At 49.1% G+C, this 25856-nt stretch overlaps 1 protein-coding gene across 3 annotated transcripts in view; it reads left to right on the top strand.

The window, feature by feature from the left end:
- Positions 1-10120: 10120 nt before the first annotated feature.
- The window catches only part of BIN3 (bridging integrator 3), a 44250-nt gene continuing 28514 nt past the window's right edge, over positions 10121-25856 (top strand). For all 3 annotated transcript variants that reach the window (XR_009519929.2, XM_060015162.2, XM_060015161.1), the window contains exon 1: positions 10121-10204. Coding sequence is in view for 2 of the 3 variants with exons in the window: in XM_060015162.2 (XP_059871145.1) it covers positions 10197-10204 (8 nt within the window). In the remaining variant the exon portion in view is untranslated. The remainder of the gene's footprint in view (positions 10205-25856) is intronic.

Raw genomic sequence — 25856 nt, 5'->3', positions numbered from 1 at the left:
CACCTCTGGGCTCCACTACATCAGGAGTCAGGCGATCTGGCTGTCGGTCTTGACTCTGAGATTAGGACAAAATTGTATGATGCTTGCAAAGTCACCGTCCCCCTCTGGGTCTTAAAGTCCTAGCAGGAAAGTGAGTGGTGCTAGTGGTAGATCCATACAGCACCCCCAGCTCTGATGTTCTGGGACCAGCACACAGTACACACAAGACCCACCCCTTCACCTCCCCACAGCGGGGCTGAGCCAGAGCCTACAGCGGCAGGACGGCAGGACACGGGAGAGACCTCTGCTCCTGACCTCCTGGGCCTGAACTTAATGATCCTGCTTCCTGCTGCTCAGACTTTCCGGCCTCTCTCCAGACCCACTGGCTCCCTGGGCCCTCTGTTCCCTGACTATAGTTCCTTCTGGCCTGTGTCTGTGGTGGGGGAATGTTCTGCGGCTGTGATTGTTTGGGGAATGTGCTTTTTAACCCTTTCTCTCCCTTATTTGTCTGCAAAGTGCGTAGAAACTGGCATTTAGTGAGGTCCCCTGGTTTGGGGTCCCGTTCGATCCAAATGCTCTCAGAGTGGCCTGAGGGGTGTGGACGGTCAGCCTCCCGTCCGTGGACTGGAAGGCCCCGGAGGGTGGCCGGCTCCTGGCAGGAGCCACTGCCCCGCTGAGGGAGCTGCAGGGCCTGGAGGGCTCAGAAGCTCTGCCTCTGGGTCTCCACCCTGAAGACGCATACTGCGGGGAGTCCTCCATTTTTGCATTTTAGCCCCAAACCCACCACCTGAGCCTCTACCTCTCCTACCGGGAAAGGCCTCTCAGGAGGCTTTGGAACCTCATTCCTTCTTTCCAACCCCAAAGCCCAAAGCCCAAAGCCCACCCTCCTCCTAACGGGCTGCCCGGAACCAGCAGCGTCTCCCAGCCGGCACACTCTCTCTCCCTTATCTAAACATCACCTATTTATTCCACCCCTCACCCCACTGGAGCATCTGCTGGGTTTCCCAACCACCCCTGGGTCAAGCCTGTGTCGGATGGGTTGAGTCATTACCTCCACCTCCTCCCCAACTCTCCCAGGTCCCAGGGCTTGGTCTGGTTTAGCAGGCTGGGAGGGACGAGGCATTCCTCCCACGCAAGGAGAATCCAAGGCCCTATGGGCCTCCTGGGACAGGGATTTTCCTGATGTTCAGCCTACCTTTGTCTTCCCTGGAACAATACCTGGTGGGTCCCCCTATGTCAACACCAGAGACCCCTCCATCACCCATTTGACCACCCAACAGAGGGCCTGAGTTTGCTTCCTGCCCAGCTCTCCCCTGCAGCGCCTTCTCTGAGTACTCACAGAAACTTGGACGCAGCGACTAACCTCTCTGGGCCTCAGATGACACATCTCTGAAATGGGGATAATAATACCTCGCCTGCCTCAGGCAGGACCCTGGGCCAGCCGATTTCCCAATGTCCTCTTCCGGTTCCCTTAGGTCTGCTTATTCTCAGCTCTTTCTCGCCCCTACTCTGAGAACAGCACCTCATCTGCACCCACTTGGGATTCTTAGCTCGCTTCTTCCCCATCCTTGGCACACCAGCCTTCTCCCAGCAGCTCTGTCCTTGGCTCCCACCTCTCTCCCATCCACATCCCCCTACCCTTGAGTCTCTCCAGACTTTCTTATAGGAATCTCCAAACAAATCCAAGAACAGGCCTCCAGACACCACCCCATCCCACGCCGCTACCAGAGGTTCAGGTCACCACTTCCCTCTGCACTCCCCCGACATCGTCCAGGGAACCCCAGAGGTTACAGAGCAAAGCCCAGTTTCCCTCTGGGGACCGGAAGATGGGCTCTGCCCTCTGTTCATGCAGCATTTTGGAGCTGGCGGGGCCCTCAGCGGTCCCTTCTGTGTGCAGCCCGCTGGCGGCAGGGCGGGGGAGGGGGGTGTGCGGCGGGGGGGGGGGGGGCTCCCCTCTTTGTACGCGCCCTGCACACATGCTCACAGCGGCCTCACTCAATTCTCCCGCAAGCAGTCTCTCCTGCCCTCCCTCCCCCTCTCGATTTCTCTTTCTGCGCTGTGCTCCTAGAACACACCCTCCCAGCCCACCGATCCTACACATGCCACTGCGCTTTACAAGCACCGGCTCCAGAATTTCCCAGTTCTCCACTCACTCCTCCACCCCACCCCTCTAACTCCTCCACCCCCAAAAGGGTGGGCCCCTGGCTGCCCACAAGACAGACATGCCTCAGCTTCCCCCAGCCTGCCTTTATCAGAAGAGTCTTTGCAGGCTCCTCCCTAAGCCCCTCACCTCCCTTTCCCCCTGAACGAAAGCAGCTCAAGGTCCCCAGCAGCCCTGGCAGCCCCTCCCTGGCATCTGGTGAAAGGACAAGAAAGAAGAACTGTAGGTTCTTTTTCCCCAAGACTCCTAGATTTTGCACCAAAATGCAGGGTGTGCTCCTGTTTGCATCTTTTTTTTTTTTTGTTTCCTTTCTGAAAATAACCATGAAACTATCATTTCCTCCCACTGCCTTTTCCCTATCTTATTTGGATTAGCAGAGTTGCTGGGAGAGGTGCTTTGGAGCCACTGACAGCCTCCTTCTCTGACCTGCGCCTGGAGGACTCACAGGTGGCCCTCAAGCAGGTGCTGCCAGATGGGTACTGGGTCCCACAGGTTGGAAGGAAGGAGTGCAGACGCTGGGCACGGTGGGTCCACGAGAACCCCCCCCACCAAAAAAAAAAAAAAAAACAGCAACAATCAAGGGCTTCTGGGAAACCAGGTTCTGCCTGGCCTTGTCCCCAGAGTGGCATAGATTGGGAAGAACTCTGCCCTGGTTTTCCCCTCAGCTGTAGCTCCTGGGTGTGGGGGAAGGACTGGCAGCTCAGCCCCCTCCCGGGCCAACAGGAAGGGAGGCTGCGATGGTTGCAGACTCTCAAAGTCTGTGTGCAGGGTGGGGGTGGGGGGAGATAAACACAGAGGAATCTATACTTACACAAGAAGGAAAATGGGGTACATGCTGGGGAATATATTGCTCTTTTTCTATTTTATTTTCATGCTCCTCCCATTCTGCCATTCTGGGCGCCCATCCTGCTGCATCAGGCGAGCCTCTAAAGATGCCAGATCCAGGGCTGGGGGCGGCGGATCCGAGAGGCCCCCAAAGGAAGCTGCGGTGAGCCGCACCCAAGCGCCTTCAGGGTCCAGCCACCTGACTTTCCCTTGACTTGCTTGAGAAACTGGGTTCTCCCTCCACCCCCATCCTGCTCAGCCCTCGCTGTGGAGAGTTGCTGGCCCCGCAGGTCTCAAGCCCTCTGTGACACCTCAGAGAGGTCCAGAGGCAGCGGCTTGGGCAGAGGGAGGGCAGTTAGACACGGAGGGGCGAGGAGCCTCTTCTTGCAGGGCGCCCCGTGGCCCCGGCTCCTGGAACCTCAGCCTCTGAGGCCTGCGGCCACCTGGCTTTACCTCTGGTTGAAGATCACCCTGAGGGAGGGTCCATGGGGCCCGGGAAGTTGCAGACCCATGTGAAGCAAGGGATGGCTGGAGGAGGGTCTAAGACCTGTACTGCACACAGAGCTTGGCCTGGCCCTGTGGGGTTTGGGGAATCTGTGCCCCTGACCCCCTCCTCGCACTCACTTAGCCTCCCTTCCCTTCCCTGTGTGCCTTCTTTGGGGGTCCTTTGCTGCTCAATCCGGAGGTGCCGCGGGTCAAGGCTGGAGGTGGGCAGCTGGTCTGGCCTCAGTGGCGCCACTGGTTCCTCCTATGCTGTGAGACCCTCTCTACATCCCCGCTCATGCTGGGTACCACCTTCTCGGGTGACCAGATTTACCCTCAGGAAGGCTGGAGTAGTGGCGTCTGCCCCATCTAATTCCTCTGGGTCGGCCTGCAGCAGCGGGGACCTCATTCTTTTCCTTGATGGCCCTCACCTGCCCCGAAAGGCAGAAGCCTTGACGTGGTGAGCTCCTCCTCCACCCCACAGTCCTTCCAAATACATCCATCCCGTATGCACCCTCTCAATCCTGCCCCTTCTTCCCCAGCGGGACCCTTCTCCTCCCCCACTCCTGTGCCAGGCTGAGCTGCTATTTGGGGCTCTGGACGGCCCTGCGGTATAATCAGTGCCCAGGGATAATTGCCACCTGCCCTGCCGGTGTCTGGGGGCTGTCTCGGCCACAGCAGCAGGGGGTGGACGCTGGCAGCCAGGCCTGAAGCGAGGTCAGGCTAGGGCAACGCTCCCCATCCCCCCAGATCTGCTCTTCGCCACCTACAGAACCTGCAAGGATTCCCCACGAAAGCCATGCTCTCCTGGGGGCTGTGCCCACCTGGGAGGCCCTGTGGCTACAGCTGGGAATGGGCGGCCATCCCAGCCAGGGGACAAAAATCTGGAGGCCACTCTATCACCCACAATCATCTCAAAGCCTGTCCCCCCTATACTGTCCCCAGTGGGTACCCTCCCGCAGCTGCAAGCTGACCGCTGGACGGCACCACGGCTGGAGCACGGGCTTTGCAGCTAGGACTTCAGTTTGACGTTCAGCACAAGCTTTCCCAGGGTCAAGCCCTCCAAGCCTCATTGTCCCCCTTCAGGGAGGAGGCAAACGAGATGACATGTGAGAGTAGGTCTCCCATAAATGCCAGCTCCCTGACCTTTTGATACTTTCTTTTCTACTCCGAGGCAGTTTACACAGCCTGGGTTTAAAACACCTGTCGTTCTCACTTGGCCGACTCTACGACGTTGGGCAATCCGTTCAGCCTCGGTTTCCTCATCAATAAAAAGGAGATAATCAGAGGCGCCTCCGCATCAAGTTACTGTGAAAAAGACACGATCTAATACGTGCCAAATGCTTAACGCAGTGCCCGTAAGTGTCAATGGTAGTTACTATTACGGGAAACTTCAGAGGGCAGAGAAGGGGGCTTGGGAGCATCCGGAGGCCAGTTGTAAGACGCTCAGGGGAGCAAAGCCTGAAGAGACAGGCCAGAGCCGATGGAACTAACTACACAGCAACCCTGGCACCTGGACATCCCCTATTGCACTGATGGCCCTGGGGGCTGAGGGTGATTTCTCCCAGGCCTTCTCCCTCTTTTAACCCCGTTTGCTCTAAGGTGCTGCCCTATACGCTTTTTGAGATCAGTGAACACCAGACACCTGTGGATGTTTTAGTTTTAAAAGAGAATCACGGGTTTCCCTGGTGGCGCAGTGGTTAAGAATCCGCCTGCCAATGCAGGGGACACGGGTTCGAGCCCTGGTCCGGGAAGATCCCACGTGCCGCGGAGCAACTAAGCCCATGCGCCACAACTACTGAGCCTGTGCTCTAGAGCCCGAGAGCCACAACTGTGGAGCCCGCAAGCCTAGAGGCCGTGTTCCGCAACAAGAGAAGCCACCGCAGTGAGAAGCCCGTGCACTGCAACGAAGAGTAGCCTCCCTCGCCGCAACTAGAGAAAGCCCGTGCGCAGCAATGAAGACCCAACGCAGCCAAAAATAAATCTAAAAAAAATATAAAAGAGAATCAGCAGTAGCAAAATCAAGATGAAGTACTTTGATCTTGAGAGATGGAAAAATAAAATTTCTTTTGTCTTTACTGTTAGAGTCCAATGCTAATTTGTCCTGACCCTTGGAACTCTTCACACAGATATCCATGAGTGGCCTACTAGGGCCACTCAGAGCAGTGACTTCTTCCTAGGGTGGAACAACACTGTTGGGGAGAATGGGCTGCAGGGCTGGGCAGAGAAAACAGGATTCACAGGGCCAGCCAGTCCCTGACACAGCCCAGCGCCATGCCTCTCTATTTCTCTTCCCCAACCAGGCACAGAGCTCCCATCTCTGGCACCTTGGCCAACAGGCCAGACGGGGAGAGCGCCTTAGCTCTCCTGCCCCACCAGCACCACAGCAGGTGCAAAGGCCACTCTGGATAGAAAGATGAGGCCAAAGTACTAGATATCGCCCCCGTGAGGATGGAGAAGAAAAGAGAATGGTGAAGTGTGGAGCGTGGAAAGTGGGTACCATCCCCACCTGCAGGAACTTCTCAACCCCAATCCGAGCCCTGAGGATGCCAGCCCTAAGGCATTTCTAAGCCCCACCACGGCCTGGGTACCAGCCTCACATCACAGCCATGATGACTCCACTGTGCTCTCCCTCATCCTTTTCAGCCACCAGCGCCCCACCTCAGGAGCCACACGTTCAGGGACTTCCTCTGACTTCCCCTTGGTGGACCCACCTGGAGGAACAGGCCACCCAAAGCCAACTTGGACGGCGGGAGCAGTGGGCTCAGTGTTCCTCCCGCGAGCTCTCTTTCCAGTGGACGCCTCCCACTGTGGGGCAAGTCGTCAGGGGGCTGCCCAGGCTTGACAGAGCATCCTTGGACTGATGCCTGGGGCATATGTTGTCCAGGGGGGATTGTTTTCCCTCCTGGTGCGCTCTCTCTCTCTCCCTCACTCGCGTCTCCTTCCTGGCTTCTGTGAGCTAATCAGGGAGCAGGAGGGGGAGGAGGGGGATGCTGCTTGCCTTCCCCGTTATCTGCAGCAATCCACGGTGACTAATGCTCCCAGTTGGTAAAAAGGCAGTGTAATCAAAACACTTTTTTTTTTTAGTCCTTAAAGTTAGTCATTCTCCCAGAGTGGAGGAAAAAAAAGCCCACAGCAGGCACCATGAAATGCAAGCTGAGAGACTCGCGCTGCGGATGGAACTAAAGCATTGGCCATGGCAGCTCCCTGTGGGTCTGAGGCTCTGTCCCTCCTCCTCTGGGCCCCTTGGCTAGCCTTCCTCCGCACCCTCATTTGTTCTTGCTTTCCTCGATAGATATCTGGGCTGTCTGATCCCTGAAGGACTCCCATGGCAAGCTGGGATCTGCCCTTTCCTCTCACCCTGCGAGGTGCTGCCACCTGCTGGTCCTGAGTGCTCCAAACTGGAGGAGGCATATAAAAGCTCCCAGGCCGAGGCTGAGTGCCAGATCTTTTGTTAGTTAGGTGTGTGGTCATGTACTGCCCCCTCCCTTCACCCCAACCCGGCCATGGGCCAGGTTGCCCATGTTGGATTCTCCATTTTGCTACTTATTATTAGCTTCATGCTAATAATAATAACAGTACCTACCTCGTAGAGTCATTGTAAAGATTAAACAGGAACCGCTTAGAATACTGCCTGCCACATCGTGAGTGTTCAATTCACTCATAAAAATAATAACAACAAAATAACAAACTGGAATGTGTACCATCACATTGCCCTTACTCATCCATGGCAGACATTGCTAATCAACCACAGATTTCCCCATCAGTAGAAGATTCCCCAGCATCCTTAGCACAGCACTCCAGCACTCCCTAGATTTCTGTGTGGGGAAGCTGGGAGAGGAAGTATATGACAAGCGCAGAGCTGAGGGTCAATGGGGAGCAGCTGCTTACCAATTACTGCATGAAAAGCTCCAAAGAGAAGTCAGGGGTCTGATGGCAGAGCTGGTAGTTCTTCAACTCCTTTCCCTCTGGTAAATAGCTTTGTCCCCTAAAGTAGATCTCTGCTACCTGAACACTCATTAAACTTCCGGCTTAGGCTTCTGGGGAGAAAGCAGTAGTCACCAGGCTTGAAACCAGGAGCATCTGCCTCTACCCAAAGCTCCTCCACTCTCTGCTTCCACTTAGAAACTGAATTTGCTTGTGTTCTATTCCACCCCACCCACTGAAGGGGCAGGGTCAACCTGTATTGTGCTGTCCTTTGGTTACAGAAGAGAAAGACATAGCTCCCAGCCCTGGGTCTAGAGACCCTGCCCCTGAGTTTTCCCCAACAGTGGGAGGTGTTTGTGCTTCCTCATGCTCAGCTCCCCAGGAATCAGTACATGGCATGCCACACTCCCGGAGGGAAGCCTGTGGGTCCACAGGATAGCGGGATGCCTGCCTCAGCCCAGCAGGCCTCAAGCTGAACCAATGAGCCACAGGTAAGTAGACGGAGCTCAGCTCAGGGCAGGCACTCTCCTTACAGACTCCCAGGAAGCCAGCACTCTTCCTAGTCCCCTCAAACGTCCTGCTGGCTACCTGAAAGGTTTGGGGTTGAAAGTAAGCAGCACAGCCTTAGTAGGGCCTCAGTCTGAATCCTTCCATCCCAGAAGGTACATGTTTGGCTTCATTCCAAGACATCCATGATTCCTCAGACCAGCTCACTTCTCTGGGTTTGCCTCTCTGTTTGGGCCCCATCTCACATGCCTTCCCCATTCTCCTGTTTCCTGAGGGCCTCTGGAGTCAACAAGAGAGTTGACTTGGATTCTCAAACTATTGGAGACTTTGGTGATGTGATCCATCTACTCATCTTTTAAATGAGGGGGCCAAGACCCGGAAAGGAGATGGGACTCATCAGCTGTAGGGTTAAAGAACTAGAGCCCGGTACTCCTCCAGATTCTTAATCTAGAACTCATCATTCTTGCCCCGCAGATGTGGTTTCCACCCCACAGCCCTCAAACAGACTTGCCCTGGGTTACGGCGCTTGCCTAGGTTAATACTTGGAAATTCTTTAGCACTGTGGGGCAATAACCAGGGGAGACAGAGTAGGGGGAAAGGAGGAAGCAGGTGGGGAAGCCATCCACATGCGCTGAAATTCCAGGAGCCTCATAAGCACACTGTACCCTCCGTCCATTTATCACACCCTGTGCAAAGCAGCAAGGACCGTCCTTCCCTTTGCCCACACTCTCTGCCCCAGCTGCCCTTTGGTGACTTCTCTTCTTCCTCTTTACTCTTCAAGGCTGCTCTAGTGCTCATTGTGGCCTGTTTCCTGAGGAGTAACAATGGTGATGAAGCTGATCTGTGTTATGTGCTTGGGGGCCCACTCAAGAATGGAAAGAGAAAATATAAATGAGAGACAACCTCCCCTGGACAATTTTCTGAGCTCCCCTATTCCCCCTGGCCAAGCCCTCCACCCTGCCCTGGGAGGTCAGAACAAACTATACATTTCTTTGCCCTAGTTCATCAGCTTAGCTACTCCCCAAGCATCCCTTATAACACTAAAGCCCATTTGAAGCAGAATTCTTAGAGAGAAGGCCCTTGGGTGTCCAGCAGTTACCAGCAGCCTCACTGCCTGCTGCTCTCTCTTCTAAGGCAGGGAGATTTGGGAGGGTGAGGAAGCCAACTTGGCCCAGAACAGCTTAGGAGGGATTTTGGAAGACCCACGGCAAGTGAGCTGCTTGCCTGGAACTCAGTCCTCTTCTCAGCCACCATAGGTTCCCTCTGCCTGGACTCTCCCCAGCCCTCCCCTCAGATTCACCGGGCCAGCCTGATTTGCCTTCAGGATGTGGCTTACCCATTGGCTCCTCCCAGAAGCCTTCACTAAAACTCCATGTGCAGTTGGGAGTGAGGGGGGGCCTTACAGGCTGCCACAGCACTTTCTTTCCCATCATATATTATTACTTTTCTGCCTGTTTATCTCTCTCTCCAGGTAAGTAGCCCTGGGAGGGCATAAGGGCAGGATCCATACTGCTTTTTCATGGTTGTATCCTTGAAGTTAGCTCAGTGTCTGGCACATTGTAGGAGCCCAATGAATATGTGTTAAATGAATGAGCATAAAAATGGAACCATTCACATCATTTGGGTTCTGTAGTGCCGAGCACAGAGGGAAGACTGGAAGACTGGGAGCAACCCTTACTCTTTGTCCTCTTTTGTTGAGTAAATCCACAGAACATGCCAACCTGAAAAGCACTATTCTATTTTCTATTCAGAGCCCTGTGCCATTTTGGAAGAGCGAAGAGATCCATTTGTTTCTTTGCAACAGGTAACTATGTACAGGGTACAAAATTTAAAAGATACAGAAGACCGTAGAGTGAATGTAAGTCTCCCTCACACCCACTCCTTCATCGCTCCTTTCCCCCCTGCCCCCGCTAGACAATTAATTACTGCTACTGTCCCTGGATGAGAAATCTCCTTACAAACTGAAAAACTAAGGCAATTCCCGGTTAAGCAACACGTGTAGTCCGTGGAGGAGAATTTTACCAAGTCAGCGTTTAAGGTACAAAACGCACCCAGGGGTCCTCATGCCCCCGCCACAGGCTAAATCCTCTGGAGCCCCTAAGCCTAGGCGCGAGGGTCGCGGGACAGGGCAACTCCGCGAAAGCCAGCGGCAGCGGAAGGGTTAATGCGTCTAGCCCCGTCCTCCCGGCCCGCCTCTTCCGGGCAGAGGGGGGCGGGGCTCACGTCACTTCCTGGAGACTGGCTGAATCCGGAAGCGATCCCCCAGGACCGAGGTGCAGCTGAGGACCCCGGCGGCAGGGCCAGCTTCGGGACCATGAGCTGGTGAGTGGGGCCCAGGCGGCGGGGGCAGCTGGAGCCCCCGGCCTGCAATGCGCTTTGCCCTGCGTCCGTCCGACTTGAGTCCCTTGGCCCGCGCTGCCCGCGGACCCTCTGCCCCGGAGCAGGGCCCAGTTGGCCCAGCCCTTGGGGTCGTTCAAGGGGCTTTCCTCTGGTGCTTTCCTGGAGGCTCCAGCTCTCGGCAGGCCTCACCGGGAGGTGGGGCGGGGGATCCCTTTAGAGTGGGATCCCGCGTCTCTTTGCTGACTCTGTACCAAGGTGCTGGTCCCGTCCGTCTTCTCTCAGCTGCGTGAAGTGAGGGACGCCCCTGTTACCTCCTTTACTAAGTATCCGTTGAGAAATATCCACTTCTCTTTCCCACGTGGGCATCTCTCCACCACTGCCAGGTGGCCCTCACTCTGGCCGTCTGAGCCCAGCTCATGGATCAAAACCCCTAGCTTTCAGACGAGTAGCCTTTGCTCCACTTAGTCTTCAAGAGACAAAACTTGCTTCTCTTTCGGTAGGAGCCAGAATTACACGCCACCCGCACTCCCATTATGGGATTGGACTAATTTTTTTCCAGGGCCTTACACACTCTTTGCTTTCCCTGTTAAATTAACGTAAGTAAGCTTAAATGTTATGGGAACTATCAAGCCATGAGAAAAGAAGCCAGGGAGCCTCAGAGTAGTAGTCACAACTCCAGAGCTGGCACGTGCGTTGCTATGGAACTGTATGATACTTGGCTCATAGTAGACACTTGATCATGTTCAATGGTTGATTTCTTTTGTAAGACTCAGTTTGCCCAAAGGACCTTACCTTCAGGCTTGAGGGCCTGTATATCCACAACCCAAACCTCAGGGCATCCAACTAAAGTGTGCTTGTATGAATACATTGATCCCCGGAGATGTACAAGATGAATCAGTCCTTTTGGAATCCAAGTTACGTTGGCATAGGGTACATGTTTGCCACTCTCTCCTCAGAGTCTAGCCTGTTGCTTTACGAAAAGTGCACATTAGCTAGTTATGAACGAGTGAAGATGGTAGAATATTCTTTAGGAAGGCGCTTGCAGCCTCACATTTGGCCATCAATGGAGACTAAGCTCTGGCCACAGACAACTGATGTCATTCAGTGTCAGGGACAGCCCTGTAATGTAAAATGTAAGCCATTTCTGTCCCCTCCTCCCCCCAGCTTCTTAGACGAAGGTTGACCGACAGATGTCACACAGCACCAGCGCGTGGGGGTCAGCCCCGAGCAACCCCCTAACAAGCCCCAGCAGGAGCTGCTCCTTTTCCCTCCACCTTTGCTCCAGGAGGCCGATAGGGGGCTGGAGCCTTAAAAAGCTAACTTTCGCGTCTTGTTATAACCTGGTTAGTGATGGGCATAGTGGCAATCCTTCAATTCCCCTTCCTAGAGGGATTACTTCCTTAAAGGATCAACCTGGGTCCCTTTACTTTGTGTTGTAGATGACTTCTTGCCTGCTGCATCTTGAATCTTTGGAGTTCTCTTACCTAATGTCTCCAAAAGCAGACAGTACAAGGTGCTTTACGTTGCCTAGACTGGCATTTACAATTCTTAAGAATGAATTGATCTTTCCTTCACAAATCAGGAGAAGAGTAGAGCAGAGGCCACTAAAGGTAGAGTCGTCTCTGGGTGATCTGAGACGCATTGTTTCCACCTGTCTTACAGAAATCCTTTTTCTGAAAAACTAGTAGCCTATTTCAGGCTGGAGAGAATTGAAATTGACAAGTAACTGCCCAGCCAAAGCTGAGATTTTGTCCAGTAGAATTAATTTAACAATACACACACATCTTGGCACCTCCTTGGACTGAGGGTCACAACCAAAAGGGTGGCTTTGTCCCTCAAAGCTGAGGTTCCTTTCTCTTCCTCCTTAGAGGGCTTCTACGTCATCTCTTGCGTGGCCCCTGACCCTCTCTCCCTGAGAGGGGAATAGCACCAGCGCCTGGGCACACAATTGCACTCAGTTCCTGGCTCAATGGCTGGCAAGGGGACCAGGGCTGGGTCCTTCTGATTCACTCCTGGAGTGGTTTTCCTGCTCCCAGAATGAATCCATCCATTCATCCGAGATTGGAATTTTCAGTGGGGGAAGAGACCAGAGTGACGTAGAGCCGTCATGGGAGTCTGATGCCCAAGGTCAAGTTCACCAAGCACATGGGATATGCCAGCCATCGTCGAATAAGGCCTAGGGGTACGCGGCCCATAGTCCCCAGAGGGTAACCATTGTTCTGGGCTAGGCTGGACTTTCAAAATGTCACAGTGAGAAATGTCCAATATTGGTGCCCTTTGCACACTGTGGACTTTGCATGAAGAGTGAGAGGTCTTTGTTCTCTGCTTCCTCAGTGCATGCAGCCCGCCCACCGCCTGTTTGTTTAGTGGGCGCTTGCTGCCTTCCTGTACCATCTACTCATCCATCCGTCCACTGATCTGCTTTTCAGCAAGGTGGCCCAGTGGTGGGCTCTGCTCGGAGGAAGGCATTTGATGTTTACATCTCAGATCACTGATCCACCTCTTGGCCCCAAGCCAAGTGCTGCTTTCTTACCCTTCCTCCTCCGTGTCACCCCCCTCTCCATGTGTGTATGTGTGTGTGTGTGTGTGTGTGTGTGTGTTGTGTGTCTTTATTATGGTGTGGAGGGAGAATTAAATGGAATTAAGGATAGTGACCTTAATCTTGCTTAGCTGTCTCCAGGACCCATAGCCTTCCTTGGAACCACACACCTTCATGGTGATCTTAGGCTTCAATGACGAGGAAAACGGAGCACTGCTGGAGGAAATCGTCCTGTACCTAGAGGTTCAGGAGTCTGACTCAGAAGGAAGGAAATTAAAGTCAGTGCAGATAAATTTGGTAGGAGTTGGAGTGCTGAGTTCAGGCTCTGGTTCCCTCATTCTCAGTGTGGCCTGGTTAGGCGTCTGATCTTCCTCTGTCTTGTTTTCTCCACTTATAACACGGAATGGATAAGCTCAGCTGATACTTTGTCACCCAGACCTGTTGTGAAAAGAAAGGAAACCCTGGGCTTCCCTGGTGGCGCAGCGGTTGAAAGTCCGCCTGCCGATGCGGGGGACACGGGTTCGTGCCCCGGTCTGGGCAGATCCCACATGCCGCGGAGCGACTGGGCCCGTGAGCCATGGCCGCTGAGCCTGCGCGTCTGGAGCCTGTGCTCCGCAACGGGAGAGGCCACAGCAGTGAGAGGCCCGCGTACCGCAAAAAAAAAAAAAGAATGGAAACCCTGCGAATGCTATTTTGTTTTCTGACTCTTCTGGGCTCTTCTGCCCCTTAAATATTGGTATTCCTCAGGGAACATCTTTTTTTTTTTTTTTCCTGTTCTCACCATGTATACCCTCCCCATCATCTTCAGGATAAAGGCCTAACTCTGGGCCATGGCCTAACTAAGGCCTAACTAACTGGAGACTGGAGGCCATGGCCTAACTAAGGCCCTTCTGGATCTGGCTGTCCCCCTTCACTCCTGTGTCCAAGCTTCTCCTGGTCTCTCGTGCCCCTGCTCCTCTGTGCGTGCCATTCCCCTGCCCAAAATGCCCTTTACTCCCCTCACCTCCCCACCCGCCATCCCCCAGGCCAACATCCACTCATCCTTAAAGAGTCAGGGCAGGCTTCAGCTCCTCTGAGGGTCTTCCCTGAACGGCCCCCCACACCCTGCCAAGCTGAGTGGGGTGCCCCTCCTCTGACCACCGTTAGCATCTGTACTTGAATTCTTGGCTTACTTTTCAGTCAGCCCACTAGTCCATGAGCTGTTGAAAGCAGAGGCTGTCTCTTGGTCACCACTGTATCCCTAGCGCTGTTCCCGGCAATCAGTAAATGTTTACAGAATGTATGAATGAGGACTTTCTTCCCATTTACTGACTTGCCTTCACTCAGGAAAAAATTTAAGATAAAAATGTGCAAAAGCTACTGGCCACTTCCTGAAGTGAAGAGCCTCTAAGCGTGCTATTGTTAACATGAAGAAGTGGCTTCCGAGGCTCTCTGAGGCTGTCTCTGTTCTCTGCCCTCCCCTCCCCACCCTTCCCCCACCCAAACTCCTTTATTCTCGAGCTCCATGGTGCTTCTCTTGTAGTACTCCCACGCTATCCACGTATCACAAACGTGCGCCTCTCTCCCACATAAAGTCCGTGAGAGCATGATCTACAGCTTCTCCATCTGTGTGTACACATGCTGTCTTGCACATAGTGGGTACCTAATCGGTAATTGTCAAATGAAGTGGATGGAATGTAAGGAAGGACGGTAAGCTGCTGGATCAGAGGGAACCATCCATGCAATTGCAAACATTTTCTCGGTGGAGCCTCTTTTCCCTCTAGCATCACCAGTGCTATCTTACATTCATATAGTGCTTTTAACTTTGCACAGTACTTTCCCATCCATTCTCTGATATCATCCCCACATCTACCCTTTGAATTTTGCAGTTCAGGTCTGATTATCTCCCTTTGACAACTTACCCGAATTCACTCACCTGGTGGAACTGGAACTGAAACCTGCATCTCCTGAGTACTCCCTGTGCTTAAACAGGAAGATTAGGAAAGTGGAAGACCATTCCCAAGCTGATTGGATCCCAAAGGAAGGTGTCTGACTTTGCTAGGCCGTATTGACACCACCGGGTTGGTAGTGAATTACAGGAAGTGACCAGTTTTCACAGGTAAAGTGATAGAGGAAGTCCTGTGTCCTGCAGACCTCCAGGTATTCTGGACCATCTCAGCTTCTTCCTATTCTGGGGCCTCCCTGCATGGGGCAGCCTTATCACTTGCTTCTGTGACTTTGGACAGACCAGGCTCTCCCCAAGCTTCTTCCTCCTGTGTAAACAGCATAGTAATGCCTAGAAGGCAGGGACCCCATGAGGAACCCATGAGATTCTATATTCAACATTGTTTTGGGAACAAATGTAAAACTCTTCTTTCAGCCTTTCGTAACAAGGAGGGAAGGGACCTTTTCCCGATTTTGGAGTAGTTGGAAAGAGTCAAGTACCTTGAGTCCCACAGCTTCACAGTCAAAGATGTTTTCTTGTATATTATACTTTTAAGTAAATGTGTTGAGGTAGCTTTCAAATTGGCAGTTAAACTATTAAAGTTGTTTTCCCCAAACCATTATTCTGGTGGCTAATCTATTAAGTAGAGCCCAGTATAGTTTGTTGCACACAGATAGTGCTCAATGAATCTTTGTTGATTTAATGCGTATCGAACATTTTTAATGTACAAGGGCCTGTGCTAAACACTGGGAGACATTCAAAATGCTTTAAGAATCCATCCTTGTCTTCGGCCGGTGTATGGAAAGTGCCGGAGGTTCACAAGAATGACGGCAGATCACTAAACGTCCCTGTGGCAGAAAGAAAGACTTCAAGCAGAGGATGTGATTTTAACTGAACCTTGACGTAGCAAGCGTGTCCTGTTGCAGTGGGGAACAGGAGAGGGGTGTGCAGGTTAGAAGAATGGTGTGAAAAGGGTGTGTGGAGACAGAATGCGTGAAGAGTGTTGGGGGCAGGCATTCAGGAGGCCAGCTTGGGTTTAGTAAATAGTGATTTGGGTGGAAGCTTCATTGATGAAAGCTGGCACTCTGGTTGGGGCCATACTGTAAGCACTTTCAGTGCCATGCTGAGGAATTGAAATTGAGCCTAGGCTTCCGAAAATTGAAGGTTTTTGAGCAGGGAAGTGGCAGGGCAAAAGCAATGATTTTTGTCAGGTTAATTTGGCAGTGGTCTGCAGGATAACTCAGAAAAGAGAAAGAATGGAGTTGGGGGCGGGGTACCTTGGACAGTGGCTTCCGAAGTTTTTTGACCACAACTTGCAGTCAGAAATGCCTTTGATATCAACAGACACACAAACACACACACACACACACACACACGAAATAAGTTTCACATTGTATGTGTACAATGCACTCAGATATTTTCTACTATGTTTTATTTTGTTTTTTAAAGCATGACCCACTTCAGTTGATTTCATGACTAATTTTGATAGATGTTTACAATGGAATGATGTGTAGCAGTGTAACTGATCGGTGAGGGATGGGTGTTCTACACACCCCGGTTTGAAAAACACTTTTCTAGGAGTTTATTACAAATATTCAGACTAGAAGCTTATACCTGTGACTCCAGCCAGGTAAAGATAGTGTTCTTTATTTGGTTGTTTGTCATTGGTTATAAATAAGGAGTACAGAAGGGGCGGCTGTAAAGAATGCTGGCTGGTTCTGCCTAAGAACTTATTGCATAGATTTGAAAGCCGCCAACCACTTTATATAGAAAAGAAAACCCAGGTAGACAAAAGCCTAAATCAAGATGTTCCATTGGGCTTCCCTGGTGGAGCAGTGGTTGAGAGTCCGCCTGCCGATGCAGGGGACACGGGTTCGTGCCCCGGTCCGGGAAGATCCCACATGCCGCAGAGTGGCTGGGCCCGTGAGCCATGGCCGCTGAGCCTGCGCGTCCGGAGCCTGTGCTCTGCAACGGGAGAGGCCACAACAGTGAGAGGCCTGCGTACCGCAAAAAAAAAAAACAAAGATGTTCCATTTATTAGTAATCAGGGAGAGCAGATTAAACCAACATTGAGAAATGAAATGTCATTTCACAGCCATCAGACTGGCAAAAATGGGCAATTTAGTCTGGCAATGCCAAGTATCTGAGGATGAGGAGCGGTGGGAACTGGCATCTGCTGAGTGGGGTGGGGAACTGACGCAACCACTGGGAGATTTTGTAGTGCCTCACACAGCCAAAGACGGGCCTGCCCCTCACCCAGAGAAACTTATGCACCTGTGCAGCAGGAGACCTGAGCAGAAATGTCCGCTGCTTCATTGTTTATACATGTCTAGCCTCTGAAGAATGGGAAAATAAAACATGGTGTCATTACATAGTGAAATACGCAGTGTCAGAATGAATGAAGTGAGCCATGTGTATCAGCAGGGGCAAATCTCAGAAACATAAGGCCCAACATAAAAGGCTAGTTCGGAAATGATACATTCAATGTTGTACTATTTGTATAAAGTTTAGATCTGTAAAACAACACTATGTTGTGCTTATGGATTCAAACTTATGAAGCAAAAGTATAGGATTAATAAACACTGAATTCGGGGTAGTGGTTACCTCAAGGATAACAGGAGGGAGAGAAGGAAGGAAATGGGATCAGGCTGGAACACTCAGGGAGCTTCAGCAGTATCTGTGCTGGTGTGCTGCTTGAAGAATAAGACCCGAAGCAAGTACGGCTCAGTGTTAGAATTTGACAATGCTAGGTGGTGGGTACATGAGTATTTATTATATGTGCTCTGCTCTATAATTTTCTGAGTGTTTCCAATATTTCTGTAACTGTCGTCATGCCTAGCCTGACCAGTATCATGGCTAAGGCTGACCTCATAGCAGGAGAATTATTGCCTCCTGTGGCCAAAAGCTGGGGATGACCGAGGCAGGCAGGCCTAGAAGTGGGTTTCCATCCCAGCCCTCCTTCTGCTTCTAGGGGCCAAACCTTCAACAGAGAAGAGGAAACGGTGGAGTGAAAGCTCTTTTTAAGATTCCTGGTTGGTAAGGGACGAGTGAGAATGAGATTAGAGCTAGTGCCTCAGCTGGTCTGGTGCTTCTCAGAGTGTCTGCCCTCAGCCACTGTGAACCCATCAGAGTGGAAGTCAGGCCATAGGAGGCTTCTCTCTGGCTTGTTCAGTAGGCAGGACAAGGCTTTCCCCTCCAAATGTCTTCTGATTCCCTATTATAAAATGGGAAAACCGAGTTTCTACTTCTTCTTATCTTAGCAGGTTAGAATGAGAATAGGTAGTAACTTGTCTGTCAAATATTAGGAGTTTCTTAAAGAGCTGCCAAAAAAAAAAAAAAATCCAACCACCTCCCTGAATTGCCTTCCTTCCTCTCTTTTCTTGACCTCTGGATATTCCATCAGCCTCCAAACTTGTGTCACAAATCCTTTTCCTACTCACGAGGAAGTCACCACTCAATTTTAAGCAAATATATTAACTTGGACCTGGTAGTGGTGGTTATGGCAGGGACTCCTGTGTGCTCCCCAAACAGAAAACAACCATTTCAGGTTTCCTGACCATACTTACCTCTGTGTAATTTTGTGCAAGTCCCCCATCTGGGCCTCAGTTTGATCATCATCATCAAAATACCACCACCATCATCTTTGCGACAGGTACTCCCAGGCTGCTTACTGTAGGCTGGGAACTATTTTAAAGATTAAACTCACTTAGCTTTCACAGCGACCCTATAAAATAGGTATGTTATGATCCTATTTTATAGACAGGGAAACTGAGACACAGGGAAATTAGGTAAGTTATCCAAGTCTCAGAGCTGGCAGAGCCAGATCTTGAACCCAGGCAGCCTGGCTCCACAGTCCACCCCCTCATCCAGTACGCCGTCTCTTGGGTGAAATATGGGAGGGCAGCACTCTGAATGAGCTGACATATCGGAAGCACCTAGCGCAGACACTGGCAATAGTAGATGCTCAATAAATGATCACTTTAATTGGATGATCTCACTCAACATTCTGTGATTCGTTCTGTCTTTCCTTTTCAGCGGTCAGCCCGGGGAGCATGGGGAAGGAGGGATCACAGCTGAGCTGGGCCATTGTTCTGGTCAAGTAACAAATCAGCCAAGTCACAGAGTCGTGCCTTTTATTTTTAAACACACACATACCTCCTCGGACTGGTGGCAAGCGAGAGTGGTGGTGTCTGTGCTCTGGTTCGGAATCCAGCTAATTTAGGGGAAGGACTGAGGTGGGGCTGGAGAGGCTATGGTCATAGGCACTGGAAATGGATCCTTCACAGCTCAGGCCATTTCCCCTTCTGATGGGGTGGGTCTCTCACGTCCTTGCTGGGGCTGAACTTTCCTTGGCCTCGGGCATTGTGGCCAGCTGGCCCTTCAGAGAGGATGGCATCCAACAAGCAGCTGCTCCGCCGGAGCCAGCTGACTCTCCATAAACCCTGCCCTGGCCCCGGCCCACTGTTTGCTCTCTCCGATTGTCAAGGTGGTGGTAGCCTTGGTGGGGCCTCAGACCAGAGAAGGCAGCGACCGGAGGATAGAGTGACAGAAGGATGGGGGAGGAGGGGCTTGTCCTTCCAGCCTGCAGAAGCTGCTGCCTTTCGCCCACCTTCCTGCTCTTGCCGAGACAGTGACTCAGGCCCAGACCACTCCCCGGAGAGCCAGGATTTCAGCCACTATCTGCTGCCTCCTACTCTTTGCTCAGCCCTCCCTTTGTTCTCACCTCCCTCCCCTCCCCCCACGCCCCACCCCCAAAACTGTGATCTTTGCCCAGCTGGAGATATCGGGATGATACACGGTTGGGTTGACTGAATCATTCCAGGGTTCTCTCCACCCCCGGGCAAGGCCTCGGCCCATTCAGGCTCAGTAGAAACAAATTCTGGAGGCCCAGTGAAGGCCAGGGAGGAGGGGGTAGGTTTTAGCTTCTTTAAGCTGTTCTTGGTAATGGAGTGGAGGACTCTCCAAAGAAGGTGGGGCTCGGGGAATCTGCTGAGGTGACCAGGGGATCCCCACCCAGCTGCCATCCGGGCCTGCCTCTCTCCTCTGCCTCTGCAGTGGAGGGGGTGGGGAAACAAAAGATTGAGAAACCTAGCAAATCGAAAATGCACAAGAGCTGGTTTTGTAAATAGACATTACCCAAGAGCAGGAGTTTTTGGGGAAAGGTTTTCCTGAGACAGACAGAATTAGCCAACTGGCATCATGCTGCTAATAGAGATATTTACTGTTTGAAAAAGTATATTTGTAGCTTTGGAGAACATCCTGTTGACTTTTCTTTATTGTGAAAGAAAATAGAACCCTTTTTCTTCCCCCCTTTCCCTCTGTACACACAGAACTTTTTTTTTTCTTTTTTGAGGTGGGGCATGTTGGGGGTTGGAGAAGGGTAGGGCTGAGAGAAATGTTTTCTCCATTTTGTTGCCGAGACCAAAATATCCCTCCTCCTGCCCTCTGGTGCTCATATTTATGGAATGGCAAGCAGAACAAAGTAAAGAATCCTACTCCAGGGGCCGGGAGCTCACAGCCTTCATGATGGTTTCCAGAACGTAGAGATTCTCTGGGGAGCAAGCCCAGTCTCCTCTCTGGATCTCTGCGTACCCGCCCGATTCCAGGGGGAGAGCCCTGAGGAAAGCTGTGAGAAGGAGGAGGAACAAAAGTCTGGAAGCCCCCCGCCCCAGAGCCCCAGCCGTGCCAGGACAGCACCGCTCTGAGATGCTCTGATACTGTCAGTCTTGCCGCACACTTTCCAAAGCAGTCGCTTCTCCTGAGGACGTCCCTGGGTTCCTGCGGGGGCCTAGACCGCAGGGTGAAATCAAGAGGTCAAGGAGAAGAAGAGGCAGAAGAGTCAGTTGACGTGCAGTTGCTTTGCTCTTTCGTCTCACCATCTTTCACGTCAGTGGCAGAGAATCCGATCCCTCCATCAGGGCACCTGCCCCAGTTTTCTGGCTCTTTCTCTGGCAGAGTGGAGTACGTTTGCTCTTTGGCAGCCTGAGAATAAACCCAGGAGACTCTTCTCCTTTCATATTTCCTCTCAGGCTCTTGAAAATGTTTTCCCTTGACCCATACTCTGATATCTTTGCCAGGCTTTACTGCCAGTGCCAAAGGCCAGCTTCGTTCTCTCCGTCTCCACTGAATTTACTTTCCCTTGACCCAGGCTGATACTTGTAGCTGGCGATGCCTTTTTAGGTTTTATTTTACTCAGGTAAGGATTGGGAGACCAAGGACAATGATATTACCTTTCTTTGTTCTTTATATAGCCTGATCTAAGAGTAGCTTTTTTCAGGAACCCTAAATTAGAGTATGGTATTTGATAGGGCCCCTGGGCCAATAGACTCATTTTACTCATTCATTTAATCATTCATTCCCTGCTTACTATGTGTATGAAGCCAGACTATAAGCTCCATGAGATCATAGAATGAGTCTGCCGTATTCATCCTGATGTCCCTAGAACCTCGTGTAGTGCTAGGCATGAAGGAGGCCCCTAATACATATTTACTGACTGTTCATTCAGTAAAAGGTTGAAAATAGCACTGTGCCTAGTACAGCACTTGGCAGGAGTTGCAGAGAAGCATAACATTGAGTCCCTACCCTTGAGGTGCTTTTGTGTCATAATCAGAAAGCAAGATGTATGCACATCAAAGTTAATTAACCTGTACCTTTAACCAAGCAGAGCTCACTTCAGTAATGGAAGGATGGCTCAGTCTTAGGACATGTATTCACACAGTTCGTCACAGCACTAGGTCATAGGAGAACCAACAGGTCCACCAAATGCATGCTGAAAAGGCATTGATATAATTCAAAAATCCAGTCTTTGTATCTTTCAGTAAACTAGAAACAGAAAAATATTTCCTTGCTATTAGCCTCCTAAATAAACCAGGAGCCCTCTTCGTATTTTATAGTGAAAGATCAAACTCGAAGTATTCTTACTAAAGTGAAAAACATTTTTCTGTAATTTTTAGCCAATGCCGTAATACAAGACAAAAATAGGTATTAAATATTGGGGAAGAAGAGGGAAATTTTACAATTATTTTAAAATGGTATCACTGTCTACTTGGAAAACCCAATTAGTTCTTTTTTTTTCCCCCAGCCAAATTTCTTGGGCTATGTAGGTTAGGTGTATAGCTGTGGTGATTGGTTGTGGGGTAAATATTTAACACCCACTAGCTTTCCTGTGTACTAGGAAGATGAAATGAAAAAGAGAATCCATTTATAGTATAACCAAAAATATAAAATTCCATGGAATGTACCTAAGACGTGTGTAGGGCAAAAAAATTCACAGATAAGTGTTACTTTTGGATGTTAATATTTAACTAAACAAATGTAGACGACCTATGTGAAAAAAAACTCTTAAGACTGAAGGGCATAATAAAAAGACTTGAATGACTGGAGAGAAGTATTTTGGCCCTGAATGAGCAAACCTAATATTTATAAAGATGTAGGTTCTTCAAAAGTTAATCTATAAATATAATGTATTTTCAGTAATTAATATCCTGATTTGGAAGGGGAAACACAGCAGATGATTTTGAATTTCATCTTAAATATGAAAACAAAATTAAAATAGCCAAATTACCTGAAAAAGAAATGTAATGAGAAGGGATTTGCTTACTAGGTATCAAGATCTGTTTTAAACCTAAATAATTAAATTTGTGTTATTGTCAAAAGAGTAGACAGATCTATGATATAGAGCGGAAGTATTTAATGCTGATAAAATGATTTTTCAAAGATAGATTATTTTTTTAATTCATTCATTTATTTATTTTTGCTGCATTGGGTCTTTGTTGCTGCAAGCCGGCTTTCTCTAGTTGCAGTGCGCAGGCTTCTCACTGCAGTGGCTTCTCTTGTTGCGGAGCACAGGCTCTAGGCGGGCAGGCTTCAGTAGTTGTGGCTCGCAGGCTCTAGAGCGCAGGCTCAGTAGTTGTGGCGCACAGGCTTAGTTGCTCTGTGGCATGTGGGATCTTCCTGGACCAGGGCTCGAACCCATGTCCCCTGCATTGGCAGGCGGATTCTTAACCACTGCGCCACCAGGGAAGTCCCAAAGATGGATTATTTTTTAAATCATGTTAAAACAACTGGTTAGCCATACACTCAAACTCTACATGGAGTAAAGATTTAAATATAAAAGACAAACCACTAAAATTCATATGAAAATTCAAGGGACACAGAATAGCGAAAACAATCTTGATGAAGAAGAACAAAGTTGGAGGACTCACACTTCCCAATCTCAAAACTTACTACAAAGCAATGGTAACTAAGACAATGTGGTACTAGCAATAAAGATAGATATGTAGATCAATGGAATAGAATTGAGAATCCAAAAATAAACCTTTATACTGATGGTCAGTTGATTTTTAACAAGGATGCCAGTTCAATGGAGAAGGAATAGTCTTTTCAACAGACGGTACTGGAATAACTGGATAGTCACATGCAAAAGAATGAAGTAGGGTCCTTACCTACACCATATTAAAAAATTAGAAAACACAAAAGGCCACATGTTATATAATTCCATTTATATGAAATGTCCAGAACAGGCAAATCCATGGAGCCTGAAAGTGTCTTTGTACCACACTACAAAATGGTGAATGACTGCTAATAGATACAGGGTTTCCTTTTGGGTGATGAAAATATTCTAAAATTAGCTAGTGGTGGGAATTCCCTGGCAGCCCAGTGGTTAGGACTCCGCTCTTTCGCTGCCAAGGGAGCAGGTTTGATCCCTGGTCAAGGAACTAAGATCCAGCAAGCCACGCAGCGTTGCCAAAAAAAATAAAATCAGTTGTAGTGATGGTTGCACAACTCTGTGAATACAGCCAAAACACCAAAGTGTACACTTTAAAAGGGATGAATGTTACGGTATGTGAATTACATCTCATAAAGTTGTTATTTAAAATTAATAAAGCAGTTTCTGAGTAAAGGTGACAAATTGTGGGATTTGTGCAGGAGATAAAACCAGGTGTATATAATAACATACTACATACACATCTATAATGTATAACACATTATACATTATAATGTATAATAATGTACATCTATTTTATCTCCCTCAGAAATCCCACACAAAGCACAGTGAGGTGATTTTTTTTAAGTCATAAACCTACCAATTCAGGGAGAATAGAACAGACATTGACAACATTTGGGGATTGGAATGCAGTGACATGGGGTAACTGACTTGGCAGTTCCCAGAAGGCCAGGTGGTGAACTGGCATTTAGGAAAACCAAGAACTTCCATCACAGAATCCTCAAAGGTTCAGGAACTGGTGACACTAGGTACCTCTAGAAGTGGGCTGAAGCCGAACACTCAGATCAGGGGGATTGGTTGAAAGCTGCTTATGAGTAAGTTGAGAGTCCTACCATCTCCTCCCCAACGCCATTTCACTGGACACTGTCCCCACCTCACCCTAGCAGAAGAATGAAGGGGCCCCACCCCTGGAGAGTGTGAAGCAGGGAGTTTCTCTACTAGCGCACACAGAGGTGGATTTACTGTGTGAAACTAATGAAACTTAAGCCTCAGGGCCCCTCGCTTACATGGACCTTGTCCAGGGCCCTAGAAGGAACCCTAGCCATGTGTTCAAATGATCCTGTGTTTCTGTAAACTTCGAAAATGTATTTATACTGCACTAAGCTAAGAATATCTCTGCCTTCCTTTCCTCCTTTTTTTAAAAATTAATTATTTATTGGAGTCTAGTTGATTTACAATGTTGTGTTAGTTTCTGCTGTACGGCAAAGTGAATCAGCCACGCATATCCACTCTTTTTTAGATTCTATTCCCATATAGCTCATTACAGAGTATTGAGTAGAGTTCCCTGTGCTATACAATAGGTTCTTATTAGTTACCTGTTTTATATATAGTAGTGTGTATATGTCAATCGCAGTCTCCCAATTTATCCCTCCCCCCCCTTTTTTCCCCTTGGTAACATAAGGGTGTTTTCTACATCTGTGACTCAATTTCTGAATTTCTGTTTTGTAAATAGGTTCATTTGTACCATTTTTTTAGATTCCACATATAAGCGATATCATATGACATTTGTCTTTCGCTGTCTGACTACACTCAGTATGACAATCTCTAGGTCCTTCTTTTTCTTCTTTATACTACCCTTCATGTCAGGCAGCTTTGGAGTAGCCTAGACCCTTTTTGGGATGGGACAGGATTGGAGGGGGTTGTTGAATTGGGAGTATGCTGTTTTGACTTCAGTTTGTAAAGACATTTTTGAAAAACATAAAACAAGTGAGAAATTAGAGTCCTGAGTTGGAAGCGCACAAAGGATACCTTTTTTGATCATCTTCAAATGTATTTTATAGCTAAGAGAAAAATTGGATAAAAGTAGAACACAAAACAAAAGTGACAAAGGTGAGAATGAAATCAATAGATATTACTCTGAAATCATGTAAAGTATAACAAAACATTGTCACATTGTACCAAAGCTAGTAATTCATTAAGAGAGTAAGATCAGTTTTAGATAGGAGTGATGATTATCTGATGATCTAGTTAATGAAGAGGAGGAGCAAATCATATGAACCTATTGCTAAAACATTTAAATTTCTAGTGGATTTAACATGAAAGACATAACAAAGATAACATAAAACTCATACCCTCCTACTAGGACCTCAGTGACAGACCAGTTACTCTCATTAATTCAGAGAGCATTTAAGATTAGTCATTGTACAAGAAAATTTGAAATGTGGCCTGAAATCTTATAGTTTATTTATGAGAGAAACATGAGATTTTCCTAAATTTTATAACAATCCTAAAGTTTATATTTATATGTTACCAGTAAGCTGGAAAAAAAAGCTTTTCTAAACTGTCAGTAATAGAAAGCAAATTTCAATCAACGCTACTAGAGAAAAGGCTGAATTATGTGTCTTTTCTCTCTAAGGAAATGATTTATCAACTCTGTGTCACATGAAGAGGCAGTCATAGACTATGCAGCCAAAAAAATGTGCAGAAATAAACATAAAGGTGTGTCAGGCAGATGATTAATAAAAATATTAGGTTATTCTTGATTTTCTGATGTTCATGTTATTTGTCAGCTTTTATAGCTTGTAATTTATAATGTTCTTTTCTCTGTTTAAATAAACATTCACTTTCAGGCCTATTTTTATATTTGCAGTTTTGTAATCTCTCTTTTTTAAAGGGCATGCAAAATTGTGTAAGCTTCAGGCCCACAAAACCCAGATCCGCTTCA

The sequence above is a fragment of the Delphinus delphis genome, chromosome 6 (genome assembly GCF_949987515.2).
Source record: "Delphinus delphis chromosome 6, mDelDel1.2, whole genome shotgun sequence".
NCBI classification, from domain to species: domain Eukaryota; kingdom Metazoa; phylum Chordata; class Mammalia; order Artiodactyla; family Delphinidae; genus Delphinus; species Delphinus delphis.
This window is presented reverse-complemented; position numbering and strand designations above follow the sequence as displayed.